This window comes from Saccopteryx leptura, chromosome 2, assembly GCF_036850995.1.
Source record: "Saccopteryx leptura isolate mSacLep1 chromosome 2, mSacLep1_pri_phased_curated, whole genome shotgun sequence".
Classification (NCBI taxonomy): Eukaryota; Metazoa; Chordata; class Mammalia; order Chiroptera; family Emballonuridae; genus Saccopteryx; species Saccopteryx leptura.
Window position 1 is genome coordinate 383795502 of NC_089504.1, and position 17921 is coordinate 383813422.

At 55.8% G+C, this 17921-nt stretch overlaps 2 protein-coding genes and 1 pseudogene across 2 annotated transcripts in view; 2 read left to right on the forward strand and 1 right to left on the reverse strand.

Moving 5' to 3' along the window:
• Positions 1-17921, forward strand: part of RSPH14 (radial spoke head 14 homolog) — a 77450-nt gene that overhangs the window by 38171 nt on the left and 21358 nt on the right. The window lies entirely within an intron of this gene.
• Positions 1-17921, reverse strand: part of GNAZ (G protein subunit alpha z) — a 54357-nt gene that overhangs the window by 23837 nt on the left and 12599 nt on the right. Inside the window, exon 2 of the mRNA XM_066365532.1 lies at positions 4936-6103. Within this exon, the coding sequence (XP_066221629.1) occupies positions 4936-5658 (723 nt within the window). The 5' untranslated portion in view covers positions 5659-6103. The remainder of the gene's footprint in view (positions 1-4935; positions 6104-17921) is intronic.
• LOC136396345 (small nucleolar RNA U3) lies at positions 11819-11905 on the forward strand (annotated as a pseudogene).

The following is a 17921-nucleotide window of genomic DNA, read 5'->3' on the forward strand; positions in this document are numbered from 1 at the left end:
CTCCCTTTTCAGGTCGAATGACAAAGCACAGTGGTAAACTGTTTGTAGGAAGGCTCGAGCAGCCCCCTCCTCAGCGATACACTCACATGCATTCTCCCATTAAAGCCTGGCACCTAGAGGGTGTCCCCAGAAGGGCTGAGTGACTCAGCAACTGCACACCCAGAAGCAGGGACCTGAACTCTGGCTCTTTCCAAGCCTGCCTGCCTCTCGCCTCGTCCACAGTCTGCTGTGCTGCCCAGTCTGCTGAGCACTGCTGTGTACCAGGCCTGTGCCCACAGCACACACTGTACAAGGTGGGAGGACCAGGGGGCTGTAACCTGTGTAGGGGTGGGGAAGAGCTTAGGACCCGGACAAGGAGGGGCCATTGGCCAGGGCTGGGAGAGGTGACCCCCTGACCCCCTGGTCTGGAGTCTGGCTGTGTAGAAATCTCCACCTATAGCACTTAACTCCCTAAAAGGCATATCCTGTGTCCCACCTGTCTCCCAAGGGACTCCCCTTGACACATGTCAACCAGGCCTCCCACAGTGAGCCTTGCTGTGGCCCAGATCACTTGTGGCCCCAGTTGCTCCTGCATGAAAGCCAAGGATGGGATACCTCTGGGAACTGCTACCTGCTGGGTCCTGAAGGAGGGGACGGTGTCCCAGACAGCATGAGGGTTTGTAGAAATGACACTGTGACTGTGCTGGGTATGTGTGCCCCTCCCACCAGCTCCTGAGCCTCTGGGGTAGTTGGGCCCACCTTGGTGTCTGGCCCCCAGACAGGGCTGTGCACCTGCAGAGCAGGTACATAGCAGGTGCATGACAGGTGCCTCAGGGCTGGGAACACCAACAGTTTCTCCAGGAAATGGGCAGTGAGGGAGCTCCTGTGGGTTTTCACATGGGAACACTTTGACACTTTACAGCTAGGCCTTTTAATCTGTCTCTTCTAAAGGTTCCCACCACTATTAAGTGATCACACAGTCCATTAGCAGATCTGCAGGGTTCTAAGGTTGAGCAGTAAGTAGCCCCCATTTTCCTGCTTTCCTGGATCCTCAGCAGGGTACTGGGGTCTCACCTGTCAGGGCACTAAAGAGGAGGAGGCAGAGCCGTGTGACCACTGGCAGGCTAGTGAGGAGCCTGTGGCTGACCCCAGGTGCATGGTCTCTGGGACAGTCAGGCTGGGGAGGGTAGTCTCTGTGCCCAAGTGAGGCCATGGCTGAGTTTGCAAATTTAAAACCACTGTCTTTCTTTACTCCTGGAAAAGACATTGGGACAGGCAAAGAAGGAAGGCTGAGACGCCAGGAAGTGGCACTCTGACAGAGGGCAGGCTAGGGCAGGGTGGCCTGGCTTTCCCTAGGCAGATGTGGTGTAGAGAGGACTCATGGCTGCCACAAACTATAGGCCTGTGCCTATAACCTGTCCTAAGCCTGCGTGCCCTCACCTGTACCCCACCCATGATGGGGACACTAGGCACAGCTGTCATCCTACATGATCAGGTGACGCATCTCTGGGCTGTGTTCCGGTCTCCCACAATGCCTAGGGTAGCCCCATGTAGGGATAGTGGAGGCCCATTACCTTTGGAGCCCCTAGGTGCCTGTGAGGACGGAATGGGGGATGACCTGTGAAACCCTTCTGGATCGACAGCTGGGAATCATTGTTAAGGCTGGGCATGGATTGTTGCCATGGTCTGCAAATGCTCCAGAACCTGCTGCCCCCTGCCAAGGTGCTGCCCTATACTCGTTGCAGCCCTCCATGCCCAGGAGCCCAGAGAGCCTGATGTTACCCTTGGCAACATGCTGACGCAAATGCCAGCAGGCGGGTAGGGGGCTGTGGCTCCTCTGCTAGGTGTGGGGGCGGGGGCTCTGCCAGCCCTCTGTCAGGGGAAGACAAGGCGTTGGAGCCGAGTCAGGGAAAAGAGCTCTGAGCTCCCTGTCCAGAGCCTGGCACCGGGCCCCCAGCCTCCTTTGGTTTTTGCAAAAATCAGCATGGCCTGTTCTTGGCTTCCTCGCCTTTGCTGGGGCCCAGGGAGAACAGTTCAGGGCCCTCCAACAGGAGTAGGCAGGGGTAGCCAGTCCTACAGCAGGCAGGAGGAAGGCAGGGGCACAGAAGAGGTGTGCCAGCAGCGGTGACAGGAGCTGCCTGCAGACACTGGGAGGGGCAGGCTCTCCTTGCGCCTGGCCCGGCCCGGCCCGGCTCTCCCCTGGGCGGCCAGCCCACCTCAGTGGACAGCCGGCAGCAGGAACAATTGTGGAGGGTATTGTCTTTCCTCAGCAGCCTGTTTGTTTTCCATCCTGAGATATTGCTGGTAGAGCATGAAAGGTCAGAACCACTTGGAATCCAGTGAATTTCCAGCCTCGCTTGCTTGAGTTTCTCGTCAAGAATTTCCTTTTCTGGTGAACAACCACCTCCCCAGGCCTGCGCAGCCAGGGTGGTAGCGGAAGGCGGGGAGCAGGCCTGGCTGCCAGCCCCTCCCTTTAGGAAATGCCCTGGATGGTCCAGAGCCTGGCTGCCTCCCGGAGGCAAGACTGGCTTCACAGAGAACCCCACAGCCAGGCCAGCAGCCAGCATCCTCAGCCAGAGTTTCCCATAGGGACAGGGCCCAGAGAAGGCTAGAGGTATGAGGCCCCCTGGGCTGCCTGTCCACCCAGTCGTCCGCCCAGCCTGGCTGTGCAGTCACTTGCTCGCACATGTTCTGGACCCACCCAGTAATGAATGACTGAGATGGAGCGTGTTGTAGTAATATAAGGTTATAGTAATTAAATATATAGAAATGTAAACATATGGAAGATATATAAAAGTAATTAAAAGGATATTAAAATTAGAGGGGTGTGCAGGCACTAGGGTGATGAGACCTGAAGGCCCAGAAGGCCTCAGAGGACAGGCTATCACCAGCCTCAGGACAAAGAGAGAAAGATAAAAGCCCAGAGAGCAGGCCACCAGAATCTGTATGGCTGGCAGACCTGCCCTGGTAGTGTCCCACGGCCAAGGCTGGGCACTCTGCTCTGCCTCACAGCCTCACAGGCTGGCCAGCCCCGAGCACTCGAACCACAGCAATGCCTCATCCAGGAGCCTGACCCTGCCCATCCGCTGGGATGCTGCCCCTGCCTAGAACCACACATGCTGTTAGAATAAGGGCAGGCTGAAGAGCAAGGGTAGCTGGCACCTCTAAGACCACACAGTGCTTGGAGCCTGCGGGCCTGTCCTTGTGGACTGCGTCCTTGGCTCAGGCTGCTACCATCGTCACCACCTGGGAGAACCCCAGATGCACAGAGCAGAATTGAGGAGAACCTGGCCTCCTGTCTCCACGGCTGCCTGTAGCTGCTTCCCCTTCTCCAAGAGGCTGGCTTTCCATGCAAACCAGATGAAAGCTGGAGACCCTCACACCAGAAGAACACTCAGGTGCCCAGCACAGTGGTCACAGCCTACAGCTGTCCACAGACTTCCTCAAGGCTGTACGCCCAATTAGGACTGCCTGGCTGAATCCCCATAATAAAGCTACTACCTGCCTTAAAAAAACCAGGTGAAGGAGCAAGCCCCTTCCTCGCTATGGCTCTCGTCCCCTGGACCTTCAAGGCTGACATCTGTTTACTGGCGTGGTGGGCCCCCATGAGCATCATCACTCCTTCCCTTGGGTTCCTGCCAGCTGCCGCCTCCCCGAGTCCCTGGCACCCATGGACCCACACCATTTATAGTTGACCTATATTTGACCCTGCTTGCATCCATGTCCCCCACCCAGGATCAAAGGCCTATTGAGGGAAAATTCTGAGTCTCTGCTCAGTGTTCCCACCTGGCACAAAGCCTCTCTGCTGCAGGAAGGGTAGCTGGGAGACCTTGGCCATGCCTATCCCCCGTCCAGCTTTGAGGCCTTTACCACTGCCACTCCTGTGAGCCAGGGAGCTGTGGCACCTCCTGCACTGGGCCTTCTACAAGCGCTCACCTGTCCTTACCAGCAACCTGGCTGCCCCACTGCCCAGTAGTAGCTCCCTGCAAGCCCCTGCTGGCTTAGCACTGGGCCTGGGTTGCCCCTTGACACCTCTGTGCACTACCCACCTCTGGGGCCCTCCACATACAGTGGTTCTCAGCCTGGGCTGGGGGCCTGAAAGAATCCCTTACCTGCCAACCCCTGAGGATTAAACCTCAGAAACAGTTCTTAACCCTGTCGTTAACAGGCTGTCAGGGTCTGCAGGGGACTGTGGGCCACAGTTGCTGTCCCGGGACCCAGCATAGGGCCCAGGACTGGTGGGTGCTTCATGCATTTACTGAGCTGCTGCCTGGACCAACAACTGGGTGCCTGGCCCGGGCTTCATCCTCTCTTGCCTGGCAGAGACTCCAATCTCCCTCCTAGCTTCTAGAGTTACTCATAGTGTACCTGACTGCATGCCAATCTCGCCTGCAGTAAAGCCCCTCTCAGCCCCTCCCCCAAAAAATCTTCTCTGACCCCCACGTGGCCGAGGGCCGCTCTTCCGTACTCTGAGCAATATACTCTTGGTTTCCAAGGAGCAGGATCTGCTCAGCAGAGAGTGGGCTCTTCACATCGCCAGGGCCTCTGGGGCCTCCAAGTGCTATGAGGGCAGTGCTATGTGAAGCTGAATAAGGGCCAGCATAGCCAAGGGGGTGTCCCTGTATATTGGAGTCCTGGAGAGTAGTGGTCACTTGGAGGTTGCTGGAGCTCTAGGGCCTGCTAGGGCACTGAAGTCAGAAGTGTGGTTCCCCAGGCTGGGGCAAGCACCAAGAGCTGCCCTCTGTGGGAGACATCCTGACAGTGGGTGTGACCCCGAGGCGCTGCATGCCTGTGGCACCTGCTGTGCTCCATACTTAGACACATACCTCACTGGCGCCGCCCCAGCCCCCTTCTGACAGCAGCCTTTCCCACCCCACCCTTCGATGCACCCAGAAGCCCACCTGCTTCCCAGGAGCCAGAGGCAGCAGGACAAGCAGGAAAAGCCTGGCCACTCACCGTCTGGTTGTCCTCGTAGAGCTTCAGGTCGTAGCCACTAAGTTCCACGCAGAAGATGATGGCTGTGACACCCTCGAAGCAGTGAATCCACTTTTTGCGCTCTGACCTCTGCCCACCCACATCCACCATCTTGAAGGTGAGCTCCTTGAAGGTGAACTTGTTCTCCACGATGCCCGTGGTCATGTCCCGGGAGCGCAGGATGTCCTCGACGGTGGGGATGTAGTCGGGCGCTGCAATGCGTTCCAGGTCATTCAGGTAGTAGGCCGCATTGTCCTCCAGATGGTACTCGCTGGAGCGGCCGAAGCAGGCCTGCGCCCCAGGGTCGGCCCACAGTCGCCGCATGACGCCCAGCAGCTCAGGAGTGATCTCGCCCTTGCTCTCGGCGGGGCCTGTCAGTGCAAAGAGCTGCACTGCATCGTAGGCGCGGTCGGGGTTGTGGAAATCAATCTTGAGTGCGGCCAGGGCACGAATGATGCGGGTCAGCGAGTCGATGGCGTTGTAGATGATGAGCGGCTTGTACTCCTTGCAAGCCTCCAGGTTGAAGCCACCGCTGTGGATGATCTTCATCTGCTTCACAATGGTGCTCTTGCCCGAGTTGCTGGTGCCCAGCAGGAGCAGCTTGATCTCACGGCGCTGTCGCTGGCTCTCTGAGCGCAGGTGGCGGTCGATTCGCCGGGACCGACGTGCCGCCTCTTTCTCTTCCGAGCTTTGCCGACATCCCATGGTCTGGCAGCAGCGGGCCCAGACAGGAGCACGGGACTGGCGCCTCTCCTTCTGTCCCGAGGGGCGGGCCACTGAGAAGCGGGTGGCGTGCCCAGCAGATAGAGCGCTCAGTGTGGGTGGTGGGACGAGGCCAGGCCCCACTGCAGCCCCTGCCCCAGCGCTTCCTCGGCAGCTGGCATGGTGCTCCTAGAGGCCGATCCCTCCCTCTACTGACGCTCCCCCTTCCCAGGCTGCCACCTGGCCTGATGGGCAGCAGTCATTTCCTGTCCTCCTGATGGTAGGAAGCTGTCCACTCACCTCTGCCCACTTGTCTCTGCCTAGGCCTCTGCCGTCTGGTGTCCAGTAGCTGTGGCGATGCTGTTAAGTATGGCTGGGAGGCCTGCCGCCAGTGCTGCTGCTGCGGGCGCTCCCTGTGGCCCCCCTGCCTTGGGCATCCACCCTTCACCTGCCAACACAGAGAACAGCATGAGTCTCCTCCCATTGTGGGAAAGGGAGCCTCCTAGAAAGCAGGAAGCTGCCTGAGGAACAATGACTCAAGCATCCTCCTCTTTGTGGAGCTCCACAGAGCTGGTGCCCAAACCATAGCAAACACCCTGCAGCCAGTTTGGTGAAGCCGAGTGCTCAAAGAAAGAGTGCCCAGCAATATACCATGAGAGGACCTGGCACCCACCCCTCCCTGAGCCTCAGTCTCCCTGTCTGGTGGCGGTTAGGATTCAGCACGGCGGCCCCGCGCCCTCTCTTGCAGCTGCTGGGGCATTGATAAGGCTCAGCCCCACCCTGGTGAATGGTGGAAATCCAGGCCAGGATAACTGGGTATCCCCCACTCTTACCACCTCCCACAGGAGCTGGGTCTTCCCTGCTCTCTCTCAGGACAGGACATTTACCAGGAGGAGGCTGGCCAGTCCTGGGAGCAAGCAGAAAGGAAGCAGAGAGAGGTAGAGGAGCCGAGGTCACCACAGGGTATACAACAGCCTATGGCTGGGGTTCTCTGGTGAGCAGGATGGCTTCCCTCCTAGTGGGTGAGATGGAGGGAGAATCAGGCTGGGCAGGCTTAGCAGGAGGAACAGAGGCTGGGAAGTGTAGCGTGGTGGCTAGTTGTGGAAGGGGGGACAGGCTGGAGCAGTCTAAAGCATGGCAAATTATGTCCAGGGCAATGCAGGGGCCCAGAAGGTCCCCGTCCCAGGCCAAGTCTTTCATGTCTCCACCCAGCCTTGTTGGTCAGTAAGGAACAGCTGTGCTCACATCTGAGGCAGAGCCTCAGCACCCTGCTTTCCAATGGCCACACAAGATGCCTGGAAGCTCTTTCCAGGGGTCCCCCAAGAAGCTGTGGGCAGCTAAAACAGGGCCCTCCCACCGGAGCTGCCCCAAAGCTCAGGTTCTGCTCCCAACTGGGATCCCAGAGTGGCATCTGACCCCAATCCACCAACACCTTTTGATTCTTTCCCACAACCTCTGTCCCTTCCCAACTACCTGCTGCAACTTCCCCATTTTGCTATGACCAGTGTTCACCCCTCTCACACCCCCTCTTCCCCTACAACAGGCCCTGTAAGCATTTCTCACACCTGCTCTCCCCCTGGGTTGAAGCTCCATGTACCTCCACCACTTAAAGAGTGAAGAGTCTCACACCAGCTGGTGAATTGGGCACACAACTCCACATCTCAGAGCTTGTCCCTTACCAGTCACAGGTGTCTGTGAGAAGTAAAGCATCCAGCATCTAGCCTGGTATCCAGCAAGTGCCAGCCAGTACCCACCTGTCCCTGTCACCTGTGAGTCATTCCATCTGTCCTGCTTTCTGTGACAGAACTTGGTAACCTGGGACCTAGCAGGGCCTGTGTGCTGATGCCGCCCTGCCCAGGACAGGATCTGGAGTGCTGAGAACAGGGCCTGGAGCATCACAGTGCCGGGCACACTGAACAGAGGGTGCACATTAAGCATCAATGGGAGGGAGGGAGGAGGAAAGGAATCAGATGGACAGAGGGGGAGGATCTTGACCGCTTCATGGCAGTCCCACTGCCAGGACCCGTGGATGAGGGACTTACTAGGAAAGGCCCTGGACATAGCTCTGCTGGGGGCGTGGTGATTAAACAGATGATCGGTCAGCTCCTTCTCAAGCAGGTGGGTCATTATGTTTAGGATTCAAGTTCCGTGATGACCCCCAGCCTGCGGTGCAGGGGGTGCTTGTGGAGCACGTGTCCCAGGGTGACATGTACATAATACATGCACAGTGTGTGCATGTGCTGTGCAAGCAGAAGTCTGGGATGTCATTCCCTAAGCAGCACTAAACTACAAGGATTAGTTCCTTCTTTGCATTTTACCATATTGCCTACATTTTCTTCAGTGACTTTTGTAAAAAAGGTTTATAAATGTAAATCCTGGCATTGACAAGGTCTCGTCTCTTGTAGTACCTGGCACTGCCTCTCTCCACCTTGTACTGTGAGTGGGTCGGACAAGGTCCTAGGGCTGCTCCCCAGTCCCTGCTGACGACCTGGCAGCCCCCTGAGTGTGCACAGGAGTCCAAAGCCCTCAACCACTGCCTGGGACATTGTGCTCCACACCAGAACTGCACAGGGCACCTGAGGCCCTCCCTCCCCAAGGCAGTGCCAGCCCCCTGTTGTCATTTTCTCAGTTTTGTATTTTAAAGTGTGAAATACAGACAGGCCTCAAGTGATTAATTCTCCCTCAGTTGGTCAGAGATAATCCGAGAGCAGGTTCCTCCAACTATGTGTTGTCACCTGGGACAAGCAGGCTCCCAGAGGCTAGGTCTGCATGCCTTGGGGTGCCCTGTAGTGACCTCACTCCTGAAACATGGTCTAGCTCAAGCAAGTTACATGGCCTGGTATCATGTGGGACAATCTCTTGTCTCCATGCAGAGCTGCACTTGCATAGATAGAGATGTCTGCTGTTTCACAATTGACCTGCCTCAGATCTATCTCAACCCAAATCCTTCCCCTGCAGTTGGGCCTCCGGGGGCCGCCAGGCTAGTCTGGCACAGGCTGTTCTCCGGCGGGTTTGCCTGTCACCCTGGGCTGTTCCCGCCAGCAGTGCCTCTCGTTTTGTTTCCATACCGGAACTCTGCCTGTTCTTCACAGACCAGCTCACACATGGCTGCCACACCCAGCAGCGGGCACCCTTTCCCTCCCACCGCCTCGCCTCTCTCCATCACGTCCTCCCTTTCTCCAATCTCTCCCGCCACACTAGGAGAGAGGTGAGGCCCTTACCCAACACCATATACAAAAATTAACTTAAAATGGATCAAAGACTTAAAGGTAAGACCCCAAACCATACAACTCTTAGAAAGCATAGGGCAAAAGCTGCAGGACATTGGATTTGGCAATGATTTCTTGGAAATGACACTAAAGACACAGACAACAAAAGAAAAGAGTTGATAAACTGGACTTCAAAATATTAAAAAAATTTTGTGCATCAAAAGATAATCTCAGGCCCTGGCCGGTTGGCTCAGCGGTGGAGCGTCGGCCTGGCGTGCAGGGGACCCGGGTTCGATTCCCGGCCGGGGCGCATAGGAGAAGCGCCCATTTGCTTCTCCGCCCCCCCTCCTTCCTCTCTGTCTCTCTCTTCCCCTCCCGCAGCCAGGGCTCCATTGGAGCGGGGATGGCCCGGGCGCTGGGGATGGCTCCTTGGCCTCTGCCTCGGGCGCTAGAGTGGCTCTGGTCGCGGCGGAGCGTCGCCCCCTGGTGGGCAGAGCGTCGCCCCTGGTGGGTGTGCCGGGTGGATCCTGGTCGGGCGCATGCGGGAGTCTGTCTGACTGTCTCTCCCCGTTTCCGGCTTCAAAAGAAATTAAAAAAATTTTAAGAAAAAAAAAAAAAGATAATCTCAGCTCTGGCCTATTAGCTTGTTTAGAGCGTCATCCCAAAACAGCAAGGTTGCAGGTTCGATCCCCAGTCAGGGCACCTACAGGAAGTGACCAATGAACGCACAACTAAGTGGAACAACAAATGAGTGCTCCCCCCACTCCCTTCCTCACTCTGTCTCTCTAAAATCAATCGATTTATAAAAAAGATACTATCAACAGGATAAAAAAGCAACCCACAGATTGGGAGAAAATGTTTGTAAATCATATATCTGAGAAGAAATTAATATTTAGAGTACATAGAAAACTCCTAAAACTCAGCAACAAAGAAAAATCTGATTCAAAACTGGACAAAGAACTTAAGACATATGTCCAAAGAAGATATACAAATGGTCAATAAACACATGAAAAGATGCTCAACATCAATGCAATCTTTAGGGCAATGCAAATCGAAACCACAATGAGATACCACCTCACACCTATAAGATGGCTGCTACAAAGACAAACAAAAAATTAGTGCTGGTAAGGATGTGGAGAAGTCAGAACTCTTGTGCACTGTTGGTGGGAATGTAAAATGGTGTATTTGCTATGGAAAACATTATGGTGATTCCTTGAAAAATTAAATATAGAACTAGCATACGATCCAGCAATTCTACTTCGGAGTATATACCCAAAGGAACTGAAATCAGGCTCTTGAAGAGATTTTTATACAGTATTATTCACAGTAGCTAAGATGCAGGAGCAACGCAAGTATGTACTGACAGATGAATGGATAAACAAACTGTGGTCCATCCTTAGAAAGAAATAATACTCAGCCTTGAAAAAGAAAGGAGCCTGACCTGTGGTGGCGCAGTGGATAAAGTGTCGACCTGGAAATGCTGAGGTCGCCAGTTTGAAACCCTGGGCTTGCCTAGTCAAGGTACATATGGGAGTTGATGCTTCCCGCCCCCCCACTATAATCTCTTCCTCCCCATTCTCTAAAATCGATAAATTAAAAAAAAATAATTAAAGGAACAAAATTCTGACCTGTCCTATACATGGATGAATCTTGAAGACATTATGTTAAGTGAAATATGCCAGTCACAAAAGGACAAATACTGTATGATTCCACATATATGAGGTCCCTAGAGTCATAAAATTTATAGAGGCAGAAAACAGAACGGTAGGTGCCAAGGGAAAGGGGATGGGGAGCTGTTTAATGGAGACAGAGTTTCGGTCTGGGAAGATAAAAAAGTTCTGGAAATGGATTGTGGTAATAGCTGTACAACGTGATGTAGTTAATACCACTGACTGTACACTTAAAAATGGTCAGAACAGTAAGTTTTGTTATATGTATTTTACCACCAAAAAAGTTTTGTTGGAGACTTACTAAAAAAAAAAGACGGAAGGCTATGTGGTATGGGAGAAAGAGAGGCAGTCCAGTGACCAATTCTGGCTTCACCCGCCTGGGTCCGCAGTGTGGACAGCCTGGTGCCAAGTCTTATGGGGGGCAAACTTCGCCCATCCAGCCTAGGGTCCAAAGCCACTCTGTCCGAGGAGGTGTGGCTTGTGCTTTGGGAAGTATATGCTTTACAACCTCACGTCCAAGGGTGGGCTTCTGGGAATCAGATCTTCATCAGTGCACACCAGCAGCCACAGGGCAACACAGAAGGGGAAGTCATGGCTAGGCAGTGGCTATATGCATCCAGCCAAGCTGTCTTGCCATCTGCACGTGACAGCCACCAATAGTCACATCTGAGATGGTTCCCTCTGCTGGAGGCACCCTCTTCCTTCAGATCACCAGAACCAATGCACAGAGGGCCCCACAGACTTCCCTTGCAGCTCTGCGGAGCTCAGCCGCATTCCGGGGGGTGAGTGCTGGTGTCCATGGAACCAGCAGTGGGGAGACAGGGCTGTGCTCAGCTTGGGGACAGAGGTCTGTGTGTGGGAGGCTGGGCTGGCGAAGTTCCACTGAGGACCACAGGACAGTCCCACTTACTCGGAGGCTTGGCTTCTTCGCTTTTACACGAGAATGCCACTCTCCCTTCTCTCTGAATCTAAATGGACCTTGAAGGCCTCCCCAAGTTAGCCCAGAGGCAAAGGGCTGGATGACCATGTTGTTCCCTGGCTCATAACTGCTCACAAATCTACAGGACTCAACATCCAGGACCCCACAGTAGGGCTGGCTGGAAGTCACTGAGGAAGAGCAGCAGGCAGAAGAGGAGCATAAGCAGAGGTCCCATATGGAAGGGGAGATGAGCCAGGGAGCTGAAGGAGGTCAGAGTTGCTGGACAGAGAGAGGCACAGGGTGAGAGGAGGGGCAGGGCCAACTAGAGGAACCCAGCGTTGAGTGTGCATTTGTGACTGTGTGGTAAGACTATACTTTCAGGGATCATTTCTATAGTTTGTGACTGTGTAGTTGTATGTGTTCACGTGTGTCTGTGATTGCATGTGTGCAGATCTGTACGTGTCTGGTACACAGGCTGTGTATGTGTGTGTGCACTGGTTTAGATATGTGCCTGTGTATGCAGCCCATGTACATGTGTGCAAGTATACAGGTGCACACATGTGTCTGTGATTGGTATGCCTAGAACAGAGGTACTCATGAAAAGGAGGAGCAGGCTCTGGTGAGAGCTTCCCATTGTCCCAGTTACTTCCTAGGCCAGGAATTTGAGCCTGAGGCAGTTTGGGGGTCACTGCTGACTGAACCAGACAAAGATCCATGGCCCAAGTTTCGGCAAGTGAGGAGGTCAGGAATCAGGCCAAAGGTGGCAAATAAACAGTGATGGGGGAAGGTGCTGAGATCAGCTTAAGGTTGGGGACAGGTGTGAAGGCTGCAGGTCTATAAAAGTGAGCCAGCCGCTAGCAGGTGACAGGTGACCATGATCAGGTCAGGGAAGTGGCACTGGCAGTACAAAGGTGGGAATGTGCCTGGCCAGTCGGAAGGACAGAAGGGGGCGCGGCTGGTGCTGAGAACAAGAGAAGGAGGAGCTGATAGCAGGAGGTTACTGTGAGGCTCTGGCTTGTTCTTTGGGCATGTTGGGAGCCAGCCAGGATTTTAGTGAGGAGTGTGATCTGCCCTATGTATGAACAGCATTTCCAGAGCAGGGGAGGCTCTTGCGCGAAGCTGTTCAGGTGAGAGGGCAGAAGTGTAGGTAAGGGCTGGGGGAGGTGAGCACGTGGGCTGCACAGTGGACAGCACCTGGACGGTGTGGCATTAGGGTTCAGGGCACCCTGGGCGTGGCTAGCAGTGGGCTTCCACTGGGAGAGGGGACACTGGGAGGAAGCAGCAGGTGTTTCCATGGGGGGCTCAATACAGATGTGTAGACTAGCTGGGACTCCTTTGACTGGCTCCTGAAAAACTCCATCTAGGCTCCTCACAGGCCTCCCTGAGTCGCCTACACACTTGCCTGTGTACCTAAAGGCTGCCCCCAAACCTACAGCCCACTCAGGGACCCCTTGGCTGCAAGCTGCTCTACTTCCTGCAGACTCAAGGCCAGATACTTCAGCACATGCAACAACTATCCCCCTCAGGACCCTCCCTGCCTTGCCCCCCTGACCCTGGTCACTGCTTACTGCCTGGCAGGCCCGGCCCACCCTTGCATCACAGTGCCCTCTTTCCCCAAACACATCTCTCTCAAGTCTCTATTCGTTTCACAGATGTTGAGTGACAGCCCTGAGCCAGGACATGGTGGTGGAGGACGGTGCTGCCACCTCTGGTGCTCTGCACCCTGGACACCCACCACACCAGGCCATGTCTCTCCCCAGGCATGCCCCTTCAGCCTGGCAATGACATAGCCATGTCCACTGTCACCCTCACTCACAGCCAAGATAGCGGCCAGGGCAAAGCAAGGCTGGCAAAGCATCAGCCCCTACTGCTCTCTGAACTGCCCCTTCTGGGCCTTCCCCCACAGGGACGGGAGCCTGGGGCCAAGGTCACCCAAGGTGTTGCTACCCAAGCCAGGCTAAGCCAGAGGGTCTCCAAGGAGAGAAGACGGCTTATCAGATTACTGGGCTGGAGAAAGCCTAGACCTGGTGGGTGGGGCTCCCTCCTGAACAGGTTCCCACTTCCTTTGAAGGAGAGGGAGACAAGAAGCCAAGCCCCTCACTCTCCAGACTCCTCCTACCCCAAGGAAAGCCTGCTCAACACTGAGCCCTGAAAGGGGTAAGATAGGGAGGGGGTGCGACCCTCCCCTGGGAGGTGCTTTAGTTCCACTGAGGAGCGAGACTTGCACCCAGACAAAATGGTGAGAGAAACATGTCTGAGGTCCAAGCAGAGGCCACTCAGACAGCCAGCTGTGAGGAGGGCGGAGAAGGACCCCAGGGGCAGAGGGCAACCCAGGTGCCAGGGCCAGTGAGGCAGAGTGAGACCACACACTCAGTGCACCAACGGGCCCCAGTCTACCAACAGGTACGATGCACATGCCCAGCTTGATGCCCCCACTGGAGGAGTACCCAGCCCACTGTGGGGATGGCCACTGTCTATGGTCCTGGGCCTTTCCTCACTCCCCCCCCCACCCCCACCCCCGAGTTGCAGAGTCTCCCCCCTTCAGAGGCAGAGCCTCAGCCTGCCTGGGCGGGACTATGACTCAGCAGTACTATCCCCATGCTCCCCACCCCATCTCCACTTGCTCAGACACCTTCTGCCTTGGCAACAGCAGCCCTTCCACCTGCCAGACCCACCCTGGTACCCAGTAATCCCTCTGTGGTGACCTGGAGTAGGAGGAAAGGGGGCCTGGCCTGGGTATCTGTGCGCTCAGCCTTCCTCGGGCAGAGCAGGGAAGTCCCTGCCCTTAGTCCCAGTAGACCCACGTCTCACAGTTTGCAGGGACCAGCAGGAGCAGACACTTGTTGAGGTCCCTGGTCAAGGTGGGGTCCATACGCCTCTGCTGCTGGCTTTGGGCCACAGTGGCCTGCAGATGAGAAGGAGCTCCCCCTGGCACCTGAGGCCCAAACCCACTCAAAGTATTTCTACCTTCTTCTAAAGAGTAGGTCCCTGTCCCTGCACTCCAGAACCAGAACCGTAGGCCCTGTGTCGGTCCCCCATGGCTCTATTTAGAAACCAAAGGTCTGGAAAAGCCTTTGCCTGTGGCCATCATTGGTTATCCGTTTTCCTCCCCTCTTGTTCAGGAAATGTTTCCACTGCCTTTGCGCACGGGATCCCTGTTTACTCCCCTCATTAGGTCTCCCAAGGCCCAGCCTGGACCCTGCAGAGGCCTCTGTGGTGGCAGTGGTGCCTTTATGGTCTCTGATAAGCTGATGTCCTTTGCCTAGCCTGGGTCTTCCACTAATTCTAACTTCCCTCCCCTTTCAGCTCCGTACACTACCTGGCCTGCACACGGGCCACGGACCCATGATGGGGCACGCTGCCGGCACTCAGCAGACACCCACCTGGCCCTCTGAAGCATGCTACTGGTCTTGTCCACACGCATCACCCTAATGGTCTGGTCACAGCCCAGGGCCCTGCCAGGCCCTTTGTGGAGCCATATCCACATGTTCTTGGACTATTAGGGACAGCTGCCGGCTGGAGCTCGGAAAGGGTCTGTCCCAGTAAAGCCGGACACAATGGGGACAGGGAGAGAGTCTGGCTGCACTCTCCGAGTCTATGGCATGCCTTCTCAGGCTACAGGGCCCACCAGGAGGCAGGAAGTTGCCACCACAGCCATGGCCAGGGAGCAGCCTGCATCTTCACCCTGCGTGGGTAGGCCCGCAGTTACACACCTGTCCTTGCATACGTGTTACCTTGCACCAGCACCATAGTGCCCCTGGAATACGGGTATGATCTCACTGACCTAAAAACAGGTTTGAAGAGAGAGGGTGACTTCCTCAGGACTCCTGGCTGGGGGCCATAGGGCTCAGCCCACCAGGTCCCGCCCACAGCACCCCTAGCATCAGTGACTACAGCATAACCTCACTGCCTGCTGTTATTTACCTGAAGTTTTTCTTTAAATTGACTTGTTTTTACATAAACAAATGTACTTTAAAAATGACTTAATATTTCCACTTTAAGTGGAAAACCAGAATCACTCAGCATGGACAGAAGTCACCTAAAACCTCAGCTAGCGTAAAGAAAACAGCCGGGCTGAGAACCAGGGACCACCGCCTGCAGACCTGCCCCCCACCCAGGCTGGCTCTTTGTTAAATAACTGGGATTAGCACCTGCCAGAGGGTGTGAGAGCCACAGTGACACCAAACTGGGACTTTCTCCTCCAAGGAAAGGATTGAGGCCCTGGCCGGTTGGCTCAGTGGTAGAGCGTCAGCCTGGCGGGCAGGAGTCCCGGGTTCGATTCCCGGCCAGGGCACACAGGAGAGGCACCCATCTGCTTCTCCACCCCTCCCCCTCTCCTTCCTCTCTGTCTCTCTCTTCCCCTCCCGCAGCCAAGGCTCCATTGGAGCAAAGTTGGCCCGGGCGCTGAGGATAGCTCTGTGGCCTCTGCCTCAGGCGCTAGAATGGTTCTGGATGCAACAGAATGGCTCTGGAGCATCGCCCCCTGGTGGGCATGCCGGGTGGATCCCGGTCAGGCGCATGCAGGAGTCTGTCTGACTGCCTCCCCGTTTCCAACTTCAGAAAAATACAAAAAAAAAAAAAAAAAAAAAGGAAGGATTGAGAGAAATAAAAAAGGATTACCTCCCTCCTGGGGAGGGTCAGTGCTGCTCACAGTGGTGGCCTCAGGTCACCTCACAGGATCTGGTGGTTGCCCAGACCCTGGGGTACACACAGGGACCCTGGGTTCAGAGGCCCTCTCCACTGGGACCTCTGGGGCAGAAGCACTGAGTGTAGGATGAGGGCTCTTCCTTACTTCAGTAAGGGGCCGTCCCTTCTCTCAGGAAAGTGCCCACCCCCAACCTACTAGGGCCCTCCTGCTCAGTTCCACTGGCCTGTTCATCAGGGTGCCCTCCGCTGCTTCTCCCAGCACTAAATCACCCAGCTAGGGGTGCAGCAGGGATCTGCCCCCAGGCTGAGGCCCTGCACCCTTGGATCCAAGTGGCAGTCAGTCAGTCCAGCCCCAGGTCCTGTCTGCTCCTCACCCTGCCCTCTGGGAATGGAGCCCAGTGTACAGGCTCCGCTTTGGGCTTGCGGGACACGGGGTAGAACAAACAGAGTCTGTGCATCAGGGCGCTTGCGCTCTGGCTGGGGAGTCAGTGAGGCCACTTTGATAAAGAGCAGGGCTGGGAGAAGATGGGGGAGAGATGTGTGCTGGGGGATGACTAAACAGCTGAGGGGAGTTCCAGAGAAGTGACACTGGAGGAGACACAATGACAAGAAGAAGCTGCTAGTCACCCAGGGGTGGGAGAGGGGTGAGGGTGGGGCAGGGACCCCTGAGGGGGATGCTGCCCAAGACCTAGGCCTGGCTCAGAGAAGGCTCCCAGGGAAGTGGCACAGTGATGGCTGCCCTGGTAGGGGCCTCCCAGGGAACTGATAGCTGACAATGTCCCCCTTGAGACTCCCTTTGCTCCCATGAAAGTGCTGTTGGGGCCCTGGCCGGTTGGCTCAGCGGTAGAGCGTCGGCCTAGCGTGCGGAGGACCCGGGTTCGATTCCCGGCCAGGGCACATAGGAGAAGCGCCCATTTGCTTCTCCACCCCTCCGCCGCGCTTTCCTCTGTCTCTCTCTTCCCCTCCCGCAGCCAAGGCTCCATTGGAGCAAAGATGGCCCGGGCGCTGGGGATGGCTCCTCGGCCTCTGCCCCAGGCGCTAGAGTGGCTCTGGTCGCAATATGGCGACGCCCAGGATGGGCAGAGCATCGCCCCCTGGTGGGCAGAGCGCCGCCCCATGGTGGGCGTGCCGGGTGGATCCCGGTCGGGCGCATGCGGGAGTCTGTCTGACTGTCTCTCCCTGTTTCCAGCTTCAGAAAAATGGAAAAAAAAAAAAAAAAAAAAAAAAAGAAAGTGCTGTTGGTCAGGAGGTGCATCAACCCATGCCCAGGATCCAACATGAATCTGTTACCCCTCCCTGGAGTGGATGCTGGACACACAGTTCCCCGGAAAGGCCAGCAAAGTAAGGGAGCAAGCAAAGGCCACGCAGGGAGTGAGGCTGAATGCAATACGTCTTCCTCACACCTTACAGCTCCTGGGCCTGCCCAACATCACATGTGGCATAATCTGGCTGAGCTCATCCCAAACACTCTGATGGTTTTTGATATGACACATATTTTTGGACTAAAGAGACATCTTCCTAAGGAAAAAAAGGCCCTTATTGCCTAATGCCAGAAACACTGGATGGGATCAGGGACAGGCCCCTCTCCTGGGAGGTGCCCTCTGGGGAAAGCTAGCTTCCATAATCCCACTCTTTCCTTCCTTCCTGTGAACCCTACAGAACTCAGGTCCCTGCTTCCCCAGCTGTGTCTTCCACTCCCCATGCCCACGGTGCCCTGGCCAGCCCTCCTGGCTGAAAATGTCTCCCTTTGAGTCCAGGCGAGAGCTTCCCTCCCTGAGAGCCCCAGGACACTGTGGTACCAGGCAGTACCCTCGGAGTCCT